The following is a 25,998-nucleotide window of genomic DNA, read 5'->3' as shown; positions in this document are numbered from 1 at the left end:
TACCTGAGGCAGTAGACAACATTTGGGTCAAACAATAGGCAGACCAAAAACTTAAAAGAAAAAAGCTGGGGAATGCAATGTCCACTGGGGCTCTGAAAAGCTCCAGTGTATTACTTGGATTCATAGGATTGTGAGGGATGTGTGCATGCTCAGGAAAGACCTGAATAGACAATCTCACTTCTGGCTGGAGGTTCTCCACAGGCAGGAAATTAAAACTAAGGCAGAGTTCTTCATTGCTTGACTAACTGTTGAATGTGTGCCCAAACATGCATACAGAGCCCCTCAGCAAAGGCTGGGAAACTTATTGGCTCCAAGTGCTTAAGGAAATCACTGTTCAATAATTAGCTGACCTCTAAATTAACTGAGCAAAGACTTCTGTGATTTCACATGGTCGAGAAGAGAGAATTTACAGAATTATTTCAGAAAAGTTTAAGGGGAGGCAGAAGGAAGAAAGGAAAATATAATTTCTAGAGTTGCCATATTATGTTATTTTAAATGTCCAGTTTTTAACAAAAAATTTTAAGACATGCAAAGAAACAAGAAAGTGTAGCCCATTCACAGGAGAAAAATAAGCAGTAGAAACTGTCTCTAAGAAAGCCAAATATGTATAAAGAAATGAAGGAAACCATGCATAAATAACTAAAGAAAAGTAAGAGAAAAATGTCTCACCACATAGAGAGTATCAATAAAGATATATAAATTATAAAAAAAGAACCAAATAGAAATTCTGGAGTTGAAAAGTAAAATAGATCTAAAAACATTTACTAGAATAGCTAAATAATAGATTCCTTTTATTGGTGAACTTGAAGATATTTTAATTCAGATTATCCATTTTGAGGAACAGAAATAAAGAAAAGATGAAGAAAAATGAACAGAACCTTGGCAACCTGTGGGATACAATCAAGTGAACCAACATACACATAACAAGAGTACCAGAAGCAGAAGAGAGAAAAGAGAAAAATGGACAGAACGAATAGTTGAAAAAATAATGGCCCCAAACTTCCCAACTTTGATGAATATTCATCTATGCATTCCAGAATCTCAGTGAGCTCTAAGGAGGATAAAATCAAATAGATTCATATCAAGACATATCAGGAACAAACTGTCAAAAGCCACAGACAAAGAAAGAATCTTGAAAGTAGCAAGAGAGAAGTGACCCATCAGGTACAGGTGACCCTTAATAAGCTTATCATTAGAAACCATGGAAGCCAGAAGCCAATGGATGATTTAATCAAAGTGATGAAAGAAAAAGACTGTCAAACTATCCTCAAAAATAAAAGAGAAATGAACCCTATCTGAAATACACAAAGAGAGAGAGAATTTGTCACTAGCAAACCAGATCTAAAGGAAACACTAAAGGGAGTCCTTCAGGCTGAAAAGAAAGGACACTAGACAGTAACTAAAATCCATGTGGAGAAATAAGGAACACCAGGAAAGGTAACTACCTGGGTAAATATAAAAGATAGTATAAATGTATTTTGGTTTGTAACTCTTGTTTTCTCCTATCTGATTTAAAGGATAACTGCAACAGGCAATAATTATAAATCTGTGCTGATGGGTAACAATATGTAAAGGCATAATTTGTATAACAGCACAAGGAGAATGGAGGGAACCGAGCTATACAGGAGCAAAGTTCTGGATATTCTTCAAATTAAATGGTTGTTAATCTGAACCATATTGTTATAAGTTAAGAAATTAATGGTAATCCTCATGACAACACTAAGATAATTTTTTTAAAGAAAATAAGAAAACAATGGAATTAAATGGTACATTGGAAAATATTTTAACAGAAAATTATCATTTAGTAATGGAGGAAGAAAGGGACAAAAAAAACATATGATATATAGAGAATAAATACCAAAATGGCATTGTAAATCCTACCTTATCAGCAATTGCATTACATGTAAAAGAATTAAACACTCTAATTAAAAGTTAAAGCTTAGCAAAATGGATAAAATATTTGATCCAAGTATGTGCTGTCTAAAAGAGACACAACTTAGATTCTAAGACATAAACAGGTTGAAAGTAAAATATGGAAAATTTTGGAAATTTGGAAAATTTGGAAAAAACGGAAAAATTAACCCAAACAAACTATAACCAAAAGAGAGCTGAAGTGGCTATACTAATATCAGACAAAACAGACTTCAAGACAAAAATTGGTACTAGAGACAAGGCAAGACATTTTATAATGACAAAAGTGTCAATCCATCAAAAAAGGCATAACAATTATAAACAGATATACACTAACAACAGAGCTTCAAAATACGTGAAGCAAAACCTTAAAGAATTGAAACGTAGAAAGAGACAATTCAGCAATAACTGGAGACTTTAATAGCTCGTTTTCAATAATGTATAAACAACTAGGCAGATTATCAACAAGGATATAGCAGAATTGAACAATATTATAAAACAGCTGGGCCTAACAGACATCTATAGAACACTCCATTGACCAACAAAAGCAGAAGACAAATTCTTTCTCAGCCCACACAGAAAACTTATCAGTATAAACCATATTTTATGCCATAAAAAACTTCAATAAACTTAAAAGGATTGAAATCATAAAGAGTATGTTGTCCAACCACAGTGGACAAAAAGTAGAAATCAATAAAAGAAGAAAATTTGGGAAATTCACAAATATGTTGAAATTAACCATACTCCTAAATAACCAGTGAGTCAAAGGAGAAGTTTTAAAAAATTAGAAAATACTTTGAAATAAATGAAAATGAATACATAACATACCAAATCTTTATGTGAAGCAGCTAAAGTAATACTGAGAGGGAAACTTACAACTGCAAATGCTTAAATTAAAGAAGACTAAAGATCTCAAATCAATAACCTAAACTTCCACCTTAAGAAATTAGAAAAAGAAGAGCAAACTAAATCCAAAGCAAGCACAAGGAAAGAAATGGCAAAGATTAGAGTGGAAATAAATGATAAAACAATAGAGAAAATAAAAGATATCAAAAGTTGATTCATTGGAAAGAACAACAAAATTGGCAAACCTTTCCAGACTGATGAAAAACAGAGAGAGAGAGAGAGAGAAGACTGAAATTTTTAAATCAGAAATAAAAGAGTGGACATCACACACAAATAGTAAGATTTATAAGGAAGTACCATGAATAACTACTGTATTCCAAAAAATTAGATAATTAGATGAAATGGACAAATTCCTAGAAAGACACAAATTACTGAAAGTGACTCAAGAACACTTAGAAAATATGAATAGACTTATAACAAGAGATTAAATTAGTAATCAAAACTCTCTCCACACAAAAAAACAAGAACAATAGCCTTCAATTGGTGAATTTTACTAAATGTTTAAAGAAGAATCAGGCCCTAATCCTTCATAAACTCTTACAAGACACAGAAAAGGATAGAACATTTCTAAATCCATTCAATGAGACTGATATTTCCCTGATACCCAAACCAGACAAAGACATCACAAGAGAAGAAAAGTACAGACCAATAGGTATTATAAATAGTTGCAAAAATCCTCAACAAAATACTAGGCTAATTTTTATTTAACATTATTCTAGAGCCAGGACAATTAAGCAAGAAAAAGAAAAAAATAAAATGCATGCAAATTTAAAGGAAGAAGTAAAAAAAATCTCTATTTGCAAATGGTGTCTTATGTATTTAAAACCCTAAAGAATTCACACAAACCTGAAAAACATTATTAGGGCTAATAAATATGTTCAGAAAAGTTGCAGGAAACAAAATCAATGTACTAAAATCAATTGCATTTCTACACACTAGCAACGAACAATCAGAAAAAATAAAGGAAACAATTCTATTTAAAATAGCAACTTAGAGAATAAAATTCTTAGAAAAAAATTAACAAAGGAAGCACAACATTTGTATAGTGAAGAGGACAAAATATTGTTGAAAGAAATTAAAGAAGTTCTAAATATTGGGAAGACATGGGACCATGGAATGCAAGACAATATAATTAAGATGTCTATATACCTAAATTGATGTACAAAATCAATCAACCCCTAAAAAAATCCCAACTGGATTTTCTGTAGAATTTGACAAGCCAATTCTAAAATTCATATGGAAATAGCTAAAACAATCTTGAAAAAGAACGAAGTTGGTTCACCTTCTCATTTCAAAACTTATTATTTGGTTACAATAATCAAGACAGTGGGGTATTGACATAAGGAGAGGCCTAAAGATCAAGGGAATAAATTGACACTTCAGATATAAACCCATACATTTATGGTCAAATTCTTTTTGACAAGGGTTTCAACAAAATTCAATGAGGAAAGCATAGTCTTTTCAACAAGTTGTGTTGAAACAACTAGATATACACAAAACACAAGAAAACAACCAGACCAACTAAAAATGGGTCAAAAACTTAAAGGTAATAGTTAAAACTATAAAACTCTTAGAAGAAAACATGTAAATCTTTATGACACTGGATTAGGCAATAGTTTCTTGATACAACACCTAAACAAGCAACTCACCCCCATCCCAAAAAAAGATGGATAAATAGACTTCATCAAAATTACTAACTTGTGTGCCTCAAAGGACACCATCAATAAAGTGAAAAGGCAGCCCACAAAATGGTAGAAAATATTTATAAATCACACATCTGATACAAATTAGTAACTATAACATATAAAGAACTCTTTCAACTCAACAATAAAAACACAAATCACCCAATTAAAAATGGGCAAAGGACTTGAATAGACATTTCTCCAAAGAGTATATACAAATGGCTTAAGAGCACATGAAAAGATGTTCAACATCATGAGTCACTGATTTGTGAATCAAAACCACAATGAAATACCAGTTCACACACACTAATATGTCTATATTTTAAAAGATGGACAATAACAAGTGTTGCCAAAGATGTGGAGAAAGTGGAGCTCTCACACATTGCTGGTAAGAATGTAAAATGGTGCCACCTCTTTAGGAAACAGTTTGGCAGTTTCTCAAAACAATTAAACATAAACTATGCATACAACCCAGAGAATCCACCCCTAGGTCTATACTGAAAATAATTAAAAACATACGCCCACATAAAAACTTACACATGAATGTTCATAGTAACATTATTCACAATAGTCAAAATGTGGAAACAACCCAAATGTCCATCAACTGATGAATATACAATCAAAATTTGAAATATCCATATGTTGAAATATTTTCAATCACAAAAAGGAATAAAGTGCTGGTACATGCTACAGCATGGATGAACCTTGAATACATGAAAGAAGCTGTGTGCAAGAGGCCATATATCCTATGATTCCATCTGTATGAAATGTCTAGAATAGGCAAATCCATAGAGACCAAAGGTAGATGAGTGGTTGTCAGGGCTGGTGGATAAAGGGGAATGAGCAGTGACTGCTAATGGCACTGTGCTTCTTTTTGAAGTGATAAAAATGTTTTGGAATCGGATGGCAAAGATGGTTACAAAAACTAGTTAATAAATTAAAAGCCACTAAATTGTAAAAATCAAAACAAAAACTTGCCAAGAATTGACACATGTTAGAATTAACCAAGAAGGCCATTAAGAGAGTTATTAGTCACTATATTCTACATGTTCAAAAAATTAAGTAGAGACATTGAAGATACAAAAAAAAAAAAAAAAAGACTGAAATCAAACTTCTAAAGACAAAGATTACAATGTCTGAGATAAAAAATAGACTGGATGGTGATTTATGGCAGATTAGACATTCCAGAAGACAAGATTAGTGAACATGAAGACATCCATATACTAGAATACTACTCAGCAATAAAAAGGAGTAAACTGTTGGTACAAACAACATGACTGAGTCACAAAATATGGATGTCGAGTCAGGGACAAAAAAGAGCACATACTATATGATTCCATTTAAAAACTCTATAAAATGCAAACTAATCCATAGTGGCATAAATAGACCAGGTGGCCTGTGGACATTGCGGGGAAGGACAGAGAGATAGTGGAGGCCTTATAAAGGGCCACAAGAAAACTTTTGAGGGTGATTAGGATGTTTTTTATTTTGAATATAGTAATGGCTCCACAAGTGTATACATAGGTTAACATTTACTAAGTTGTATACTTTAAATATGTGCAGTTTACTGTATGTAAATTATACCTCAATAACTAGGCAAACTAGTTGCACAAACCTTCTTGATGGCTGATTTTACAGTTGGCACCCATTAGCACTTGAGGATTGCTCTAGAGTTTATTAACACATGTGTTACTATTACTTTATTTGCCATCCAATGCCAGCAGTTTCATTCCTTAGACTGACATGCATCCCATCATCTGACCCATATTCAAATTTCAGACCCAGTTGTGAACGAAGTAAGTTTTGTTCAGGAACAAAAATACTCAGCTTCTTTTTGCCTTACCTGTGATGTGTCTCCCGTTAACACAATATACTTGCAGGGAGGCTCCCTGCACTTTTTAATGGAAAGAGGTCTGGTTGAATGATCACAAAAACTTTCATTCACTTGCACATGTTGTGCATCAATGCATTTCACTTGCCGAAACGTCTCTTTTTTCTTACATGATGATGAACACTGGAAATGCAATAGCAAAATGAATAACACATTCTCATATGTGGTGTCTTTGCAAGTTTATGTGTCAACACTTACATCTTGCCACTCTCCTGCAATCCAATGGTACTGCACGCAGTCCTGCCGCCAACATTGTCTCTGAAAATTAGGCCGGGTGGACTGATCACACATTTCTTCAGTCACCTGACCAACTTCTCTCAGTCTGCAATACACATCCCTTTGCTGAACTCCAGAGCCGCAGGTCACAGAGCACTTCAAAGGAGCCCAAATGAGTTAAGCAAATTAATTTAAACAAATTCAAAATTCTCTTAAAATAACAAGTAGAGTCATAATGTATTTTCTTATTTCTTTTAAACATAGCCTATTATATCACGCATGGAGCTTCTATCCAAATATACAAATAGCTTTCTTTATTTTGCAATGATACCTAAGACCTATTCTAGCCTTACAGAGACTATGACAGACTAATCATGTTATACCAGGCGTTCTATTCTAACCAGTAACTCTTTGTTCTGACTACAATGTATTTAATATCTTTAACAGTTTCATGTAATTAATCTACTATATTGTTTTAAAATGCCATTTAAATTCTTACACTGTATGCAATATTTCTTCCAAAAAAACAATAACTCCCAAGATTGGGTTACATTCATCTTTAGATATGTAGTACTTACTAGAGCTTGCATCTGTTGGGGATCCAGAGATTTGCTAATTTGTTGATTCATTATTATATTTCAATGGACAAGAGCTTTGGGATGCTGAACGGGTAAACATAGACAAAATTGTCTTAACCTCTCTAGCCTCATTTTCTCTTAACTGCACAAAGATTTTGTGTTATTAGCAAAATGTCATAGAACCCCTCCTATGCATTTAATCCTGCCAGCAGTTCTACAGAGAAGGTATCACAGGTGAGAACCCTGAGACTGAGACCTGAGATGCCACCACTAGCTAGTGGAGAAGCAGGGCTGAAGCTCAGGTATTTCTGATTCCCAGACTTTGAGCCCTCCCTGTGTTGTGTACCAGGGACGGAAAAGGACTTAGCAATCTCTTAGGGCGCTTTCAGCTCTAAAAGCTAGGTGTTCCAAAACCAGGTGCAAAACCATGTAACAACAGAACTTGACTACAACCAAGAGTAGTGATGTCAATCCTAATAAAGTATGGAAAATGTCCAGGGATATTTATTCAGTTTGTGAGTTTGATTGTTTATACTACTGGTTATTCCAGAAGAGATCTGGGGTGGTGTGGAGTTACATTGTTTGGAGACCACTGACCTACCAAGTGTTCCTGACTGTGATATTATAAGGATAAAACATCATGTTCATTTCTAGGTTATCTATTTCTGCAGGAGTCCCAGAGTAACTAATTTCCTTTTTCATAACAGAAAAAAAGCTGTATTGGCAAAATTTGGTTTTACCATGAATGAAAAATTTAACTCCAACAAAAGCTAAGAACTTAGTTCACATAGTAGACTCTAATTAATCTAGTAAATGGTTATAGCATATTTACTCTGAAGGCCATTTAAAATTTAGGTTTCTATCTCATATGTATAAGGAACCACCACTGACTTCAAAGAGAATTTTAATATTTTATTACCTATGAAGAATATGATAACTACCTACATTACTTAACATTGACATTCATTTTATGCTCAGGAAAAAAAATGGCAACAAATATTTTGTTTCTGAGTATTTGGTTTCTAGAACTAGTTTCTGGCAAGCAGTTGAACTTTGCCAACTTACTTAACATTTTCACAAAAAACATACAATTCTTCGTATGGATGCAGTAATAATTTAATTTGTGTTTTTTGCAGGGCACACTATTAAGTAGCCTAAAGTGTCAGAATGTAGTTTAGTTTATCTGAAACTTTTGTGAAAATATTTAACCTATAAAATAAGGCTCCAGCAAAGATTTTCCAGGGATAACTTCATAAATACATGTTTGGAAAATATCCTGCCTCCCAACCTAAAATAAAAATCTTGGAAAAAATTAATTCACAAAACATAACCTAGCAAGAAGTTCTATCAAAAAAATATAATTTTCTATAATAAACAAATTAGGTTTATTGGTCCTTTGATCACAGCAAGAGTTTAGAAAATCCACTGAGTTCATGGGTAGCAACTACTTTTTACTGTTAACAACTTCTCTAAAAGGGAAAAAAATATGAAATATCACATGGAAGAAAAAAGCAACTTTGTTTTTCAGAGATAAAAGTACAGAAGAATAATTGATAAGATTTAAAAATATGAACAAAGAATTTATAACTTAAATATTCCTTAGCCTGATGTCATCAACAACCCCCAACTGCCAAATCCAACAGAAAATTTTCATATCTTTTTTTAGTTAATCCCCCTGCCACATTTGACACCACTGACCTCTTTCTCCTTGATACATTCCAGCTCCCATGGTGAAAATCCCTTCTGGTTTTGTTTTCCTCTTACCTCCCGAAATGTTCTGTGGTAGACAATTATGCACCCCAATTTAGACGGGTTCTTAACCTTAATCCACATTCCTGTGGGTGTGATCCCATTGTAAATTGGACCTACTGAAGATGTTGTTTTAGTTAAGGTGGCCCAACTGAATGAGATTGAGTCTAAATCTGGATTACTAGAGGCTTTATAAAAAGAAAGAAACAGGAAGCCAAGTGAGAGAAAGCCATGGAGAAGCCAGAAGCGGTTTGTCAATGGAACCAGAAGAGAAAGGAGAGGACATCCCATGTTACACGAGGTGGGGATATAAGCCGAATAACTCCAAGGACCACCAGCAGCCAGCAACAGAATGTTAAAGGCTTTGGAGAAAGACCATTGCCTTGCTGACACCTCGATTTTGGACTTCTCCAAGCCTCAAAACCCTGAGTCAATAAATTCCTGTTGTTAAGCCAAAACCAGTTTGTGGCATTTATCACAGCAGCCTAGAAAACTAAGATATGCGCCTGCTCGGTGACCCTTCTCTGGTCATCTTTTAATGGTTAGTGTTTCCTAGTGTTCTATATATAATTTGCTTCTCTTTTTACCCTCCAAGTTCTCTCTGAGCACTTTCTTCTCTGTGCCAATATTTTATAAATCTATCTCCAGCTTAGATCATAATTCTGAGTTTCACATTTATATTTTCATGTATTTACAATAATCCCATCTCTACTTAGTTATGTCAAAGGCACCACAAAGTCACTATTTCCAAAGCAGAATTCATTACTTTTGCCCAAAGCTAGTTCTTCCTCTTATAGTCACAGACACAGTAAAGTCACTTATTAACCCCCCAAACACTCACCTTTAAGTTTTATAAATCTACATATTTATAAGCATGTTAAATTTTACCTTTTTAAGGGAATCAAGTAATTAATTTGAAGACAATGTGAGACTATAGCTACAAATACAATGTAAATAATTGGTGGGACTGCACTAATTCACCAACACTGCATAACTCAATTCATCATGAAAACCAGTCAAATATCCTATTTATATATACCATGACACTGCATAGACTGGTGTTTTAAGTCTTGACAGTGGAAGTAGAAAAGGTGAATTTTAGCAAATCCACAGGTACTGTAACCATTTTAACTACTGCTGGAGTAAAGTTAAAGAAATGCTAGAACATATATATTATTTTGCAAAAACAGATTCATCAAGTCTGACTCACTTTGCTGTTTAATAAATAATTCTTTAAAAATGAAAGTAATGAAAACTTCTTTGTGGATACATTATTTATACTTTCTTATTAAGAATTATGGTTTTGATTTCATTTTAGTCAATTATTTCAACTACAGTTTATTTGAAGTGAATAAAAAATGTAGCAGTAGGATTAGCAGTAGTATAGCATTTTGAGTTAGAAGAGACTCTAGGAACATCTCATTCAAGTTTCTCCTCAATTCTGGAATTCCTTCCACAGCAAAAGTGAATGGGTGACCGTCAAACCTATCTGTACTTACACAGCCTTTCTCAGGGTATGTTCATTATAACCTGATATCAGCCATTTACATTTTAGGATGTCTTAATGTTAGCAAGTACTCTCATATTGAGCTGAAATACTCTTCTTCAAACTTTTACCCACTGTCCATAATCTGCCCTCCTTACCAATATAGACAAATATCTAGCAACTTTCATATGAGAAAATAGAAGGTATGGGGTTTGGAACTGTGGCAGCCATTTTGTAATCAGTAGGAGTAGAAAAAAGAATCACAGAAATACCCATCCAGAATCCTGACATTGTGGAGCTTTTGAATCACACTTAGAACCAGTGACCTCCAGGTTTTACTATATAAACAACAAGTGTCTTAGTGGTCTAAGTCACTAATAAAAAGCAATTTTGTTACTTGCAACAGAACATGTCAGAACTGATACAGCATAGATGTTAGCCATTTGATTGCACTTCTTTGGGGACTTGGTAATTTGTCAAGACTTTTCTTATAGTGTGGATCCCAGAATGGACATTGCTCTAAATATCTGACCAGGTTCTATTAGTGACAACGATTTGGACATTATACCTCCATTGCCCTATATGTTGCTAGTGATTTAAATTACTATATCTTATTTAATATGTGGTCAACAAAAGCCCTTAGTTGTTTCCACATGGCCTACAAAACCTATACATATATATATATGATATTCATGCAGTTGACTTTTATTTTCCATAAATAAGCCTGCAATGAATTCAGAACAACCCAGAAATTGTACTTCTGTTGAATACATTATCATATGTAGTGCAGTCACAGCCTGCAATTGCTAACTTGATGTGCCCTTCTTGGCCAAAGGAGCAATGTGTTGCTAAGAAAAAATGAGGATGAGTTAATGCATAAAGAAATAGTGAAGTAATTATGATAGCAAGTACAGTGGAAAGCTCAAATAGACCTGTGTTCAATCCCTGCCCCCACCACTTCCTGGCCTGTGAGCTGCACAAGTTACTTAATCTCTCCAAGCTGCTGTGTCCCCATCTGTACAGTGAATGTAATAATACCTATAGTTGTGAGGAATAAAGAAGTCTCTCATCCAGTATCAGGAAGTCACTGTCCCTTGTTGCTCTCTTCCCCTTCCTTTTTTTTTTTTTTTCCACTTTTCTTACAGAGATACAGTTATTTTTGCCTTGAATTTTTCTTGAACCGTGCCTCAAATCAGAGTGCCAGTCTCCTTAGTCTACCCAAAGAAAGGACATATTACTTATTAAGAAAGATATTAAAGGAAAGGGGTTACTAGACACGATAAAATGCAAAAAAACAGAAATGTCGGAATTAGTGAGAAAAGATTGAGAAGTATGAATCACCCAGCCCTGACACAGAAAGGCACCATCCTTTTCCCTGGGCTTCAGTCTATCTTCATGGGTACAAACATCCTTACTAACCCGGAGATAAGACAGACAAAATTGAAAATGTAGGGATGAAGACGTTCAGGTTCTCAGTTGGGAGCTTTGGGGACTTCAGAGAATACAATTTATTTTTTTCTGATTTTAACATAAATGTAATGTCAGAAATTTTTGAAAGAGTGAAAACATTTATGCATTTATCTATTTTGTATTTTGGAAATATACAAAATATGGAGTATAAAATCACTTAAACATGCTAATGATTAGCAAACAGTTTCAGGCTTTATGTTGTTTTTTGTTTGTTTGTTTTCAAATTAGAGGCTTTGGAGAGGTGCCAGCCAGTAGATTAATAGGATTTTGGAATTTGGTTCACTTTTGGTGCCAGCTTTGATCTTAAAATGCTAGAAAGACAATGGGTCTCAGAGATGAGGTCCAAACAGCTGGCTGATTTCACCTGGATCTAGATGCAACAGGGTTTCTTTCTAAGTTGTCCAATAGCTTTACCATGATCAAGGAGAGGTATGAATTCAGGATTTTTTTTTCTTTTTCTGAGCATAAAGACAACACATTTGGGTGGCACTGAACTAAGTAGATGAAGCATGAGAAAATGAGGAATCTAGCACCACTTACAACTGAAGTTGGTATTACTGTAGAGAGAAAATTAAATGAAAAAAAAATCCTCCTGGTTCCAGGATGGGGGAATGTTTTTTTCTGTTGAAATGATTCAAGTATTTAATTTGCCTCTTAAGATACACCTTTGGACACAGAGGACAAATGGCCCTGCATGGCAATGTTTGTCCCTGTTTAACAGCAGTCATTAAAATACATTACTAAACCCTTTCATAAAAAACAAAATATCAAATACCAGATGAAGAGTGTTATTTCAAAACTCATTTGGGCATTTCCAGGGTCACAATTTACCAAATTAGTCTTTCCATTGGCAGTAAAATGTAAAATAGTAATAAAATGAAATTATTTCATAGCTAATGATTGTTTTAAAGCAATGGCAAAATTTATACAATCGGAACAAAGCAGCGAGCAGTGATTATCTTGTAACTGACTCTGAAATTGCACTTTTGTTGAATACATTATTATATGTAGTGCAGTGACAGCCTACCATTGTTAACTTCATGTGGGTACTTTTTATAGAATAAATCAAAAGCCAACAACTTCACAAGTGGTCATTTGTTTCTGGTAGAGATTTGGGGACTGTGTGGGTGTATGAAGCTAATTTCTATGACAAGGAAAGCCAATTCAGAGAGAAGAAAGCACACTTTGTACAGAAATGCCTATGTTTTTTATAGTCTTTGAATATTCATATCTGTACTATAGAAACCCCTGAACTGCATTCCTTCAGTGGCTCTTATATAATTTCATGTTTGGTGGCAAGCCAAGGTCAATTTGTTAGCACTGATGATTGATTCACTTTTGTGGGGCAGGGGCCAGGGGTCAAAAAGTGTCCCTCATGAATGCCAACCACAGCAGCTGCAGCTGTTGCAGGAGCAAAAGACGCCTTAGGATCAACAAGAACGCTTGTGGCCAAGAGCCAAAAAGTCTGTCCCACTTCCCAACCGCTGGCGGCTCTTGCCTCATGTCAGAATCGGGGGTTATCTCCCGCAGATGGGGTGGCTCTGTATCCGTGTTCAATGCCTTTACAGTGTGGCACTCTCCGGGGGGAAGCTACTTTGCTAATATTTTGGCACATCTTGGTCCAAATAAAGCAGGGGAAAACCACACTTTAAGCAAGACCACAATGATAAATATAAATAATAAAGACAGATTGAGATGGTGAGTCCTTTTGCAAATGAAATCACGGTATTCAAAGTAAGAAGTATTTAGGCAGACACTATGGCAGGTGAACAGTGAACAAGATGTCCATTGTTTCTAAGAGAGAAAAGGACTGTGGCTTGAGATACGGCTGAAGATACAGCATGGGGCTAGTTTTTAGACTAACCCGTTAAAGACAATGTTAAGTGCTAGAAGATATTAAGTAACACCATCATATTTGAGTTCTTCTAAGCTCACACTATACGTAGAGTAAATAATGGCAAAAAAATACTGTAGGAAGATCATCATAGGCCAGGGAACAAGTGATGATAATGAACCTGATAGTGATGGTTGCAATAGAGATTCAGGGGCTGCTTTGATAGAATTGCGAGAATCTGTTGAGCGACTCGGTGGGGGACAAGGGGAAAGACACAAGGATGAATCCAGTGTTTCTTTCTTTAAAATCTTAGTAGATAATAGTGACAGTCAATAAATAAATCAAGTTAACGGGTGAGGTCTTTTAAACTGTGAGCTCTGCTAACGCATTAAATACAATTTTATTTGACCAAAATGAAATGTAGAAGCAGAAGCAAATGCTCAGGAATACATCTTTTGTGGGATGAAAAACGGAGAAGTGTTTATCTCCAGTTTCTGTGAAAGATTAACCACAATTCCCAGCACATTAACCCTGGACAGAAGCTGCTCCTTCTACAAAGAAACCTGCATTTCTTACTCTCAGTTTGGGAGTGTTTTATTCAATATCAGTTGATGCACTGAAATAATGCCATTCAAAAACCTAGTGTCTGCACTGAGGCACTGACTTCCAGAAATGAATGATGATAACATAAGAACCCAGGGGAGATCCACTTCCTCTAACTCCTGTCTGAACTCCTATCTTCCCAATAGGCATAGCTCCAATATCAGACAGAAAGGAAGTTCCTTCGGTAGAAGATAGAGTCATTTTTCTCTTAAGAGGAATAAGCCCTTTAAGAATTCAATAGGTGCCCTAAGTTGGTACTGATGAGAACCACCAGAGGGCTGTGCTAAAAGCCAACCCCACTGAAATCATGCCTTTGGGAATTATTCCAGTGAACGTTTCTGACTTCATTCATGGCTTTTACATCACCTGTATTTTCCAAGCTGATCTTCGCTTGACAACCGCTTTCAAATGCATGCTCCCCCAGTTCAGATCATGAGGTCTCTTCCTTGAGTATGTCCTGGTGGGTATCAATAACCCTGCGCTTATAGACTAAGTTTTCAGCCTGGATGTCATCTTCATTTCTGCTCTGCCTTTGCAAGTGTGTCCACCCTAGTCCTAGCCCTGCCTATTCTACTGAGCTCTGACTCCTGCCAAACTCTCAATCTCCAATTACAACCCTGTCTTGGACTTGCCAGTACCTTCTCCGGGGTGCAATCACAGCTCAAATCCAGGATTTTGGGGTGGAAACAAGACAGTCACTAAATACATCATCATGAGTTTTTACTATTAAACCATCAAGGATAGTGTTGATAGTGTTATAATCATCCCATAGCTTCCCAAGTATCCAAGCAGAATTTCTGATAGTTTACTGCCACAAAAAAAATCAAATGACTAATTTGTTATTTAACAATAGAATTAGCAAATGTGTTAAAACAGTATAGTATTAATTCAGAGCATAGTACAAAAGAGTGTATAACAGAGTAAAGTACATGTTAAGGGACTAAAACTTCCAAAATTATTGAAAGCATACAGAAAAACTAAAATTTTTTTTTTAATGCAAAAATATGTATGTAATTATAAAATACATCACCTACCTCCTTCCATCTACTGACTCTCCATGAAGGACATCTTACAGATCTACAAGCTTTGTAGGTTCGAGGTTTCTGTAGATGACTGCAAGATTTTTCTTCTAATTTCTTTTGAAATTGACCAACACAAAGCACCTCACGGAATTTTATACCTTTGCCACAGGAAGCTGAGCACTAGGAAAGAAATATGAATGTACTTGATTTGTTTTACCTTTATTAATTTAAATTTTTCTTTAAGAAATATAAAATAAAATGATCAAAACTTTCAATCAAACATTGATCAAAATGATAATTCTTTAGCATTTGTATTGATATACCCTGGTATTTCTAGTTCGATAGGATTTGGTATATTCCAATCTGCCCTAAACCAGCAATTGACATTGACACCATAAGACTTCATTCATTCAATAAAAAATGATTGATTGCTTTAAAAATACCAGGCTCTTCTCTGGCACATAAATGCCATACAAGGTAAATGGGTTGCTTTAAATATTTTAAGGCTAAAGACTGTCCTCAGTGAATTCCTGTTTATTATGCATAATCCCATAAAACTTGCTTTCAACTTTATATAGAATCACCAACTATTCTTTATCTCTCCCATATATTTTTCCACATTGCAAAGTATATTTTGGATCTTAAAAATAGTCAGTGATCTCTCAATGCAGGAGAGTGTGATTGAGGAGGCAGAATATCTTTTAAAGTGCAATTTAGTTGAGATTTGTTTATTGTGTCAACCTGAAAGATATTTCTCTCCATCATAAACCCTCCAATATATTTATTAAAAACAAAATAACTAAAATCCCTGAAAATATATGGGTAAAACAATGATTTGGCTCCATTTTTCAGCTACTTGTCATTTTACAAAGAAGGCTAGTGCAATGTGGTAGAAAGAGAGTGGGTTCTGGCATTGAATATCAGCTCTGCCACTAAGTAGGTGGATGATTTTAGGCACATTTCATCTCTATATCCAAGCTTTGGTTTCTTCATCTATAAAATGAGGATGTTAACACCTACCTTACAAATTTGTTAAGAAAATTAACAAAAGATAAAGAATATGAAGTGTCTAATCCAGTCCTATTACATACGATGGATGTTCAATAAATAATAGCTTTCTCTTCTAACTTTTTCCTTCATGTAGTCTCAGGGAGGATGTTAGGAATTGTCAGCATAATACATGTACCAGAAAAAAGTTACACAGAGGAAAAGACATGGATTCCAGACAACCACTCTCATTCCTGTGATAGCTGTTGACATATGGTTTCATTTAGAAATTTATGCTGAGTTCTGCAAACATTGGATGTGTTATGCATTTTATATACATTATTGGTTCATTTTGACTATGTAATATATACCATTAGATTCTTAAAATATTTTAAATTAAAAAATAAATTATTTGGTAACAGTTTACCTTTTATTTTGTCTGCAATATTATATCCCACGTGTGTGGGAAATGAACAATTCAGCTCATGCCTCAATTATTAAGACTTATTATCATATCTGAGATGTTCTCATCTCCTCATTGAAGTTTATAGCAATTTTACATGCCACTTAGAACACATTTCTGTGAAAGTCTCTAATGGATCTTCACTGACTGTATTAAGCATGTATTCTTTCCTCTTACTGATCACTTTTAGATCTATTTATAGGCTCTGTTTTTCCTGCCCACTTACCTTCCCTGTTTCTTTTCTTTAGTGTTTATTTTTCAAAGGGTATAACTTATTTTACACCTCCAAAGACCAAATATTATAGACTATGAAACATTTATCAGGGAGCGTGCTGACTACTTTGGATACATCTACACTTTCACACGTGAGGAATGTTTTTTTCCCAGGTGCATATTGTTTTTTCTATCTTTTAAATTTTGAAATTTTTTTTTTTTTAACAAATGAAGCATTCTTTACTCTCCTCCTTAGCTCCTTTTAAAAAGTAACACTTGTGAATATTCATAATACCAATTCAGTAGTACTTAAGGGAGATGGGGAAATGTTTACTATTTTATTTATCCTATGAATATTATTAAGTGCCAGCCATATTTATCCTCAATGGACTTATAACCTAAATGTCACATACCATCTATAAAATGAATAATGCTATATTAATATTAAATAATATTAAATCCAATAAAGATCAGAAAAAAACTACAAGACACTAAAGGCATTAAAATGATACAACTAAAAAGTTATGATGTTATTAAGAAAATCATTAAATATAGCCATTTCTTTCTGGGATATTTGCTTGTGGAAAAGGTGGTATTTTAAACTCAGTCTTGAGGAAGTAGCTTACTGATGGACAAAGATAGATGATCATATATTTGGTTGAAATTTCTTATCTAGACTTACCCATGTGTCTCTGTTTTGTAAAATTCCTAGAGATCTTTTAGCAGTGCCAAGAATCTAAGAATCAGTCCGTAAATATACAGTGAATTCCTGGTATTTCTGATAAAAACGACCAAATCTTTTACAAAACTATGCAACATAAGAGGAACCAGATTAAAATCAAGATTCTACTTTAGAATTCAGCAATGTAATATTTTTCTATAAGCAATGTCTAAGAATGGAATGTAAACTCAGACATAGTAAACTATCAAAGTTAAGATCATTCTTTGCAAACTGAGCGTGCCACCTACACTAATTATAACTCTAGGTCATCTATGATTCTTTCTCTTCTTCATTATTCTAATCTTTAATCAATACTATTATTAAACTCACCAAATTTCCATCAGCATACTTTTCCAACTCTAGGTTTTTGGTTACTTTCCACTATGCAAACTTTGACCTACTTAGGCCTAATATAATTACCTTCTCTTTACAGTGACATATTCACTCAACAACAGGGTCTAACTCATGTTATTGCTTTTGCCTAGACAAATAAATTCCCCTGGTGCTTTCTAAACCTTACTTATCCTTAAAGCACAAAATCAAACCACACATCTTGGGTAAATACATATCAATCTTTCACTTTTCTGAACTCTTTTGCATGACTCCCACTCTGTTGATTGCACTTCATCATTTTCTACTTGTGTCACATGCTTTATCAACTCAGCTTCCTGGAGGTTGAGAGCCTTTTAGATCACCCACATCATGCACAAAGAGACAGGTACAACAAATATCAGCTAATTGATTGTGATCCTTGGTGCAGGAATTAAAATTTCCTTTATTTTATTTAAATGCTAAAATGATTTAATTAAAAAATTAAATGCCATTGAAATATATTTATTGGTTTATAAACTCACAGTCCTCTAGAAAAGACCCACAAAAAATTAAAACTCAGCAAAGAATTGCAAAATAAATTCTGCTCTGTTTACACTTCTAAAGCAAAGCTCTCTTTCCTCAAGATCCAAACAAGAATAAGTACATCATTTTAACATGCCTGATGAATTCCATGTGGGAATTTCTCTAATGTAAAAGAGAACATGTTATGCAAAGAATTATGTTTTCGTTGGAATGAGGCAGTTGTAGAGTAAACAACTAGTGAAACGCTACCCTCCTGCTCTCAAACCACAATACATTCTGATTTGTAAAGATTCCAAAAAACAGCCCCTCTGGCAAGAGTGCCCAAACATGGAAGTTTTTCTTCTGGTACCCAAGAAACCTTTTCTTTTTCCCTCTATTTTATATCTCTGATACCATCCTATTCTTTTGAAGTTGCATTAACACTGTATAATTCATTTCCAGAATTCCTATCAAAGAATTATTTTTTAAAAATCACCTCCATGGGCTGTGTTGACATAGCCTTAAACTGTCTGAGGGTTTTCTCTGACAATTATGAAACAGTAGATGTATGACACAATTTACTTCAGAAGTGACAAAATGAAATAAACATGCCAATAACTCCAAATTGACAATTCTTATAAATTAGGTTATAAGGTAGAACTCTTTTTAAGAAAAACAGGACACCTGAAATAAATGTAGAATTTGCAAGCTTTAAACATGAAATAGAATAGCCAATTGTTCAGGTTGGCTAGCACTTTTAATTCCAGAATGGAAGATAGGAATTAATTAGTACACACTAATATGGTTAACTTTGGAATAGGTCTATTCCTGTTTTTAGAACAAAGTTGAACATAATTATAAAACCAGATTACTTTGGTATATTTGAGGTGTGGCTTATGTTTTGTTTATATATGAGGATACTACAGAAGAATGAATGTATTCACTTAACTTGTCAGAAAGAGTCATGTTTAATAATTTAATTCTGGAAACTTAAATTACTAACAAAATAAAATGAAATTAAGTTTAACTCCAGTTCTAGGAAATGGAAAGTTTTGTGTTATTTTAGGCATTTTTTTTAATAAAACAAATGAAGTTCCTTCACTGCTAGATAGTAAAATATTTCATAAAACTACCATAATTAAATTCAGTATTGCTGACATAAAATAGACCAACAAACAAATAAAAAAGAATAAAAACCTAAAAAGTGACTCTACTATAAATAAAAATTTTTAATGATTTAGTAGGCACTTTAAATCAGTGGCAGAAAGATGGATTAGTCAAAAAATTGTATTGGTTCCAAAAGTTAGCTAAATATTCAGAAGAAAAGACAAACATCTCACTAGGTAGAGCCTAGGAAATATGTAAATCTTCTAGTTCTGAGTCAGGAGCTAGTGACAAAAGCCACCTACCTGCATCCACAGAGTGTCTTCCTTCTTACATAGACTTCCTATCCATCAGGCTAACTAACAGCAACCTCTCCACCGCTGCACTCTCACCTACTCAAGGTTATTGCTCCAGTAATTCTTCCCCTCTCTCTGGCATCATCTTTTCCCCCTCTCTCCATGGACCTCTAAAACAATTATAAAAACTTGCCTTTCCCCTGCTATATAGACAGAGATCTAGCTTCTGCCACTTTTCTCTTGTCCTCTTACCGCAAGTTACTTAAAATTTTGTCTAATACTTCTTGTGTCCAATTCCTCTGCTACAATTCTCTCTTGAACCCACTTTAATCAGGTGTTAGCCTTCACCATTCCATCAACACTGGTCTTACCAAGTTCACCAATGACCTCCATACTGCTAAACCCAATGGCCAATTCTCAATCCTCATCACTCTTTCCTTTTGGAAACACTTTCTTGACCTGGCTTCCAGGACACTACACTCCAGCCCCTCATTCCCTCTCTGAAAGAAATACCTAGTATTTTCTCCCTCGATCAATCTGCTCCAGGCCCACTGCTTCTTTGCTGTTCCTTGAGCAAGTCAGGCACGCTCCCATGCAGAGCCTTTGCAGTTGCTCCTTCGCCCAGAACTCTCTGTCCCCATTGGCAACATGGCAGGTCATCCTTCCCCTCCTCTCAGGCTTTGCTTAAATGTCATTTTTATCAGTGATGCCTTCTCTGGTGACTTTATTTAAAATTATAACTAAATTCTCCCCATCCCCATTAATCCCTGCTTCTTTCCTATCCACATAAGAGAGCAAATTATGTTTTAAATAGGTTAAAGTGAATATGAAAAATAAAATAAATGAAAAGAATGGGAAGGAAATATGGGTGAATATTTGATCTAGGAATGATCTAGGAATGAGAAAACAAGACTAAAACCATATGGACTGATCAATAAATAAAACACAAAAAACATGTTTATCCTCTGGCATTAAGCTGCTTATAAAATAATTTATACATTTTGTAACTAGTTAAGTTTTAAAAAATATATGGCTATATACATTCAAATATCTATATAGAAAAAAATGCTGCAAGAATATAAACCAAAGTGTTAGCAACGATTTTTTTCTGGGAATTGTCATTAATTCATTTTTATTTTTATTTTCAAAATTTTCTGTATTTTCCCAGAAAATGTTTATTATTTTTGTCTTGGGAAGAAACAAAACACTGATGTAATAATAAAAATACTACTTCCCAAAATTTTGGGAAGGATTATGAGATCAAGGAAGTGCTGTGAAAATTTGAGTATTTATATTTTAATTTTATGCTCTTAAATGCTTTAAGAATATACATCAATTCATAAAGTATTATAGTCACACAGCAGCATTATTATCATTAACCAGCTACTGAGAACAGAGATATTGTAGGAATCATGAAAAATAGAAAGAATCCAGGATTACTAGCTCATAATTTAATGCGCTGTCCATCATCTTACGTTCCTTTTTGTAAAAGGAGGAAATAATTCCAAAGCACCATGAATCATAGGATTTTGCATTCATTTACTGACCATTATTCCCTCCAAATGGTAGATATATCACTGGTGATACGTGAATTGATTCAACGTAGGTGGTATGTTTAAAATTCAATGGTTATTTTACATAATAATGACCATCCTCAGTTTTACTATAAAGCTACCTTAATCCACTATTGGATACAAAAGAATGAGGAGGCGGAGGAGATGGAGGAGGAGGAGGAGAAGGAGGGGGAGAAGAACCTTCTGAATTTGGATTATCCATAGGGCCTGTTCAAGTTTAACTAAAAAGGTAGCGAATTTTCCTTTCTCTTGCATAAGTGTCATTTCTGGATGAAGGTATTTGTTTTTGTTTCTATGTTCATCATGCACACTTCAGCTAAATTTCTCTAAAAGTAAACTTAGTATTAGAAGAGAGCTCTGACATAAACTATAAATTCAACATGAAATATTTTTATGAGTATCAAGATTAGCAGTCTAATAATGGGAGCATGGACTTTAAGGAAAATTCTAGCAATTCATATAAATTCTTGTTTTTTAATTTAAAATTTCCTAAATTCATTCTGCACATAGCTGAAATAGTTGCCAATTCTCTAAATGGACTTTTAGTGCATAAATTTTGCAATGACCTCATTGTTTTCAATGAGTAGAGACTAGAAATAATACCTGATTTTTCATAATCTAGGAGCAACATCACCTCTTTTCAAGGAAAATTTATCAGAACTAGAAGTATCTTGTGACAACTAAACTAGTGCCCCCTTAACATTCCTCCTCATTTGATAGTAAGGAAAATATTTTAAATTTAACAGACTATTTTAAAATTTTATAATCTTATTATAAACACTTTATTCATTATTACGCTTTCTCACAAACCATGTCATTTAGTTTCTCAGCTATCATAAATAAGCAATTTAACAAGACATAAACATAAGAGTCATAATTTTTCTCCCTCGGCCATTTGATTAAATTTTAGTTTTCAAATGCTGTTATTAAACAAAAAATAACTAGCAAGAAAATGGAAAGTAGCTATACAAAACTGAATAAAAATAAATGAGGTCACTATTATTCAGTTTCACTTTGCTTTTCAAAATTTTTGGAATTTTCTAATTTTTTTCAAAAGATAATTAATCCTTAAAAAGTCATCAAATGACTAGAGAGATGAAGAAGCAAATTTTTACTTTATTTCTAGATATCACATCAACTCTCATCTCTTTTTTGATAATGAGATCCATAAATTCATCTGTTGAAAATGTAAAAGCTCAAACCCTATGGCTGGATAGGACATCTATCCTATTGCCCATTGTATTACAGGAATTAGCTAATATCTCCAGGCAGCCAAGGAAATTCTACTACTGAGTGACAAGTGGGTTTACATAACCTTTTGGTTTCATGAGAGCTAAACTCACAGAAATGAAATTACACATTACAAATCCAAATCCAAATACCTCTTCTCATTACTAATCAGAAATCATTTCCATCTATACAAGTGCAAATAAATACGAATCATCAATTTACAATGTATATAAAAAAGAAAAGTTTTGATATCAGACACAAGCATATTATAATAGCTAAAGCATGATCAGGTGTTGGAAAGTCACTCTTGGATTAATGAGATTAGTGTTTTCCATAGTCTTAAGAGGCAATTCCAAAAGGATCCATGAATTTCTCATTATTGAAACATATTTATATTTGTTTTTATCTTTTAAAAACTAAAATATCTTATGCTTCTTTAGTGAAGTTAAATTAAAAATTTTGATTTTAATTATTTTTGCTAGGTAATTTTTCTAATGACATTTAAAAAAATATTTTACGTGTCCTTACAACAGTATTGTAAAACAAGAGTAGTCTATTAGATGACAGTAAACAGGGAAAAGATAAGAGTTTCATGGCAAAATGAACAAGAAATCAGATATTCTGGGGAATAAGACACTATTATGTGTATGTATCTATGAATATATGTGTATTCTTTTTCCTTGTTTTTTCAAGAAGCCTATTATAACATTCTCTAAATATAATAGAGAGGCTATATTACAACAGCAAGTTATTTAAAATCTTCAGTAGGCCAATGATAACTTATATGCATGTAAGAGAAAAGCCTGATTACTGTAAAATCTTAATGATGAGTTTTATACAACCAGTTAATAATTATGGATATTCTTTATAATGGCGAAAAACTATTTTCAACTGAGCTCCTCAATTATCAGTGGAATAAACATTAAAGTAGTTAGGATACAGTAGGCTGTCCCACTTTTTAAAACAAAACAAAAGACAAAAATATGCATATTAAGAGTGTCAACTCTATAAAACAGCACGATTATTATTCTTTTAATTTAATGCATATGTGCACCAAGGAGTAACATACTAAATCCATCAACCAGGACCCCATTCGTGGTGTTTCCTGAAAAAGTACACTAAATATTTAAAAGTTTAATGGGAGTTTGAAGATTTCCTTTTCAGCCTGTTGTAGATGTCCTGTGACTGTGCAGCTTTAATGAACCAAGACAGCATTTGTTTAAAAAAAATATTTAACACTAGAATACTTCATTCTATTGCACTGCATACAATTATATTTAAAACTTGAAAATGATTAATTTGAAAAAATTTTTGAGTCCAAACTAAAGTACAAAGAAATAGATGCTTAACAATAAACATATCCAACAAACTTTCACTGCACTCATATTATTGTAATAATTATAACTTTTTCTTTCAATTTCCTGTTCTTAAATTTTAAGTTTATGTACACACACACACACACATACATAATGGATTTACAGTTCTAAGTTAATCAGTGCAATATGAATGATCTCATGTATAATTCATTTGGCCAATTCAACTGGGAGTGATATTTAAAGATAATTTACTGCAATATAATTATTATTTTCTAAATGATGACTTTGGAAAAGTTTTGTGATTATTTTCATTTTCAAATATAAAAACTGAAACACAGTTGCAATAAATCAAGCACCGTGTCTACAAAAAATTCCATTTATCTCATCATATAGTAATATTTTCCATACATCAAATAGATATTTGAAAATCAGAATGAAAAATCTCCCCAGTACTGGTAATGAAAGGACTCAATTATTGGATTAATTTTATTCTATAATAAGACAGGATAAAGAATCATTCCATACCTATAAACCTACTTATTGAACTTAGAGTTATTTGGCTGGAAGATAATCAACAATAAATGCAATTCTAATTCAAAATCTAAGCACTATTTGTGGCAAACAACACTTTAGAAAGAAAACTGCCATTAGTTTTCTAATTAGTTGTTTGAACTTTCTGTCTGATAATACAGTTTGTACTACAAAGAGATAATGGACTCCTCTATAAAATCTGTTTAGCAAGTGGAACTCATCTAAAGAGTTCCTTTTGGGAGTTTTTATTGACTCATCAAGTAACATGCATCTTTACAACCATTTGGAGACAGGAAAAATGTGTTATGGTCAATAAGAGAATAATGTGAAGCTTGTCTAATTTTAACAATTCTATGGGGGCCAATATTGTGAATTTCTTTTTTGTGGATGTTTTTACACAAATCACAACAACCCAGGACATTGCCTTTGCAACAGTGTATAGAACATTCCATTATGAAAACCACACTCCTTTCTTTCCCCTGGGAGTCTACAACCAGAATTATGAGCATCTGCCTTCCCAGCAAAGCAGAAAACTATTCAGTGTGGGTTGACCATAAGAAGGTAAAGAGATCAGAAGAATAACAAAAGCATACCTTTTTTAAGAAATTTGACTTGTAAGGCATTACTTACTATGCTAACATTTACAAAATTCTTATGATCAGGTGCCAGCAAAATAGTAGGACTTACCATTTCAAGTTTCTACAAATGTTTTAAGTGCTATCTGTGGGAGTTAACAGAAATAAAGCCAAGAAGTTTGCTTTCAAGTAGGGTTATAAAGGTCTAAAAAAGAATATGCAGAGAATGCTTGATGAGAAATTTTTAAAATGAGCTCTACAAATGGTTTGAAAAGCAAAAAGTCAGAGTTAAGATGAAAAGGAAACCACCCATTGCACATATTTATGTCCATTTAGCATATGAAATAAAAATTCTGAGGCAAGAATGTTTTTTTACTAATTTTATATTTGTTATGTATAAATATATATTAATATTTCAGTGATTTTAACCTAACTTAAATTTATTATCTTAATCATATCAAAATAAATTATTTAGATTAAAGTTTAAGGTGAAGTTTCATAATTTTCGATATTGAGGAGAACTGGATGGAATAATAAAAAGGGAATGGAATTTGGGGTTAGAGACCTATATTTGAATCTCCCCATCACTATTTTGGCAACCTTGGGCTAGATGTTTAATGTCTCCCACTCTTGGTTTTCTCATCATTAGATGGCAATAATAATACTTGAACATCAGGGAAGTTGCAAGATTAAAGGAGATAATGCATGAATTGTGCTTGATACAATTAAATGCATATTAAACCTCCATCACTCCTCTTTTCTTCCTTCCTCAAATCCTGAGGAAATATAAAATATAGTGAAAATAT

At 33.5% G+C, this 25,998-nt stretch overlaps 1 protein-coding gene across 3 annotated transcripts in view; it reads right to left on the bottom strand.

Annotated features, from left to right (window-relative positions):
- ADAMTS20 (ADAM metallopeptidase with thrombospondin type 1 motif 20) overlaps positions 1 to 25,998 on the bottom strand; it is a 189,877-nt gene that overhangs the window by 31,111 nt on the left and 132,768 nt on the right. For 2 of the 3 annotated variants that reach the window (XM_037847952.1, XM_037847953.1), the window contains exons 29-31: positions 15,361 to 15,528; positions 6,589 to 6,762; positions 6,343 to 6,513 (exon numbers count right to left, since the gene is read on the bottom strand). In XM_037847952.1, coding sequence (XP_037703880.1) covers positions 6,343 to 6,513; positions 6,589 to 6,762; positions 15,361 to 15,528 — 513 coding nt within the window. The remainder of the gene's footprint in view (positions 1 to 6,342; positions 6,514 to 6,588; positions 6,763 to 15,360; positions 15,529 to 25,998) is intronic. The other variant, XM_037847954.1, reaches the window with a different exon arrangement.

Source organism: Choloepus didactylus, chromosome 8 (assembly GCF_015220235.1).
Source record: "Choloepus didactylus isolate mChoDid1 chromosome 8, mChoDid1.pri, whole genome shotgun sequence".
NCBI lineage: Eukaryota > Metazoa > Chordata > Mammalia > Pilosa > Megalonychidae > Choloepus > Choloepus didactylus.
This window is presented reverse-complemented; position numbering and strand designations above follow the sequence as displayed.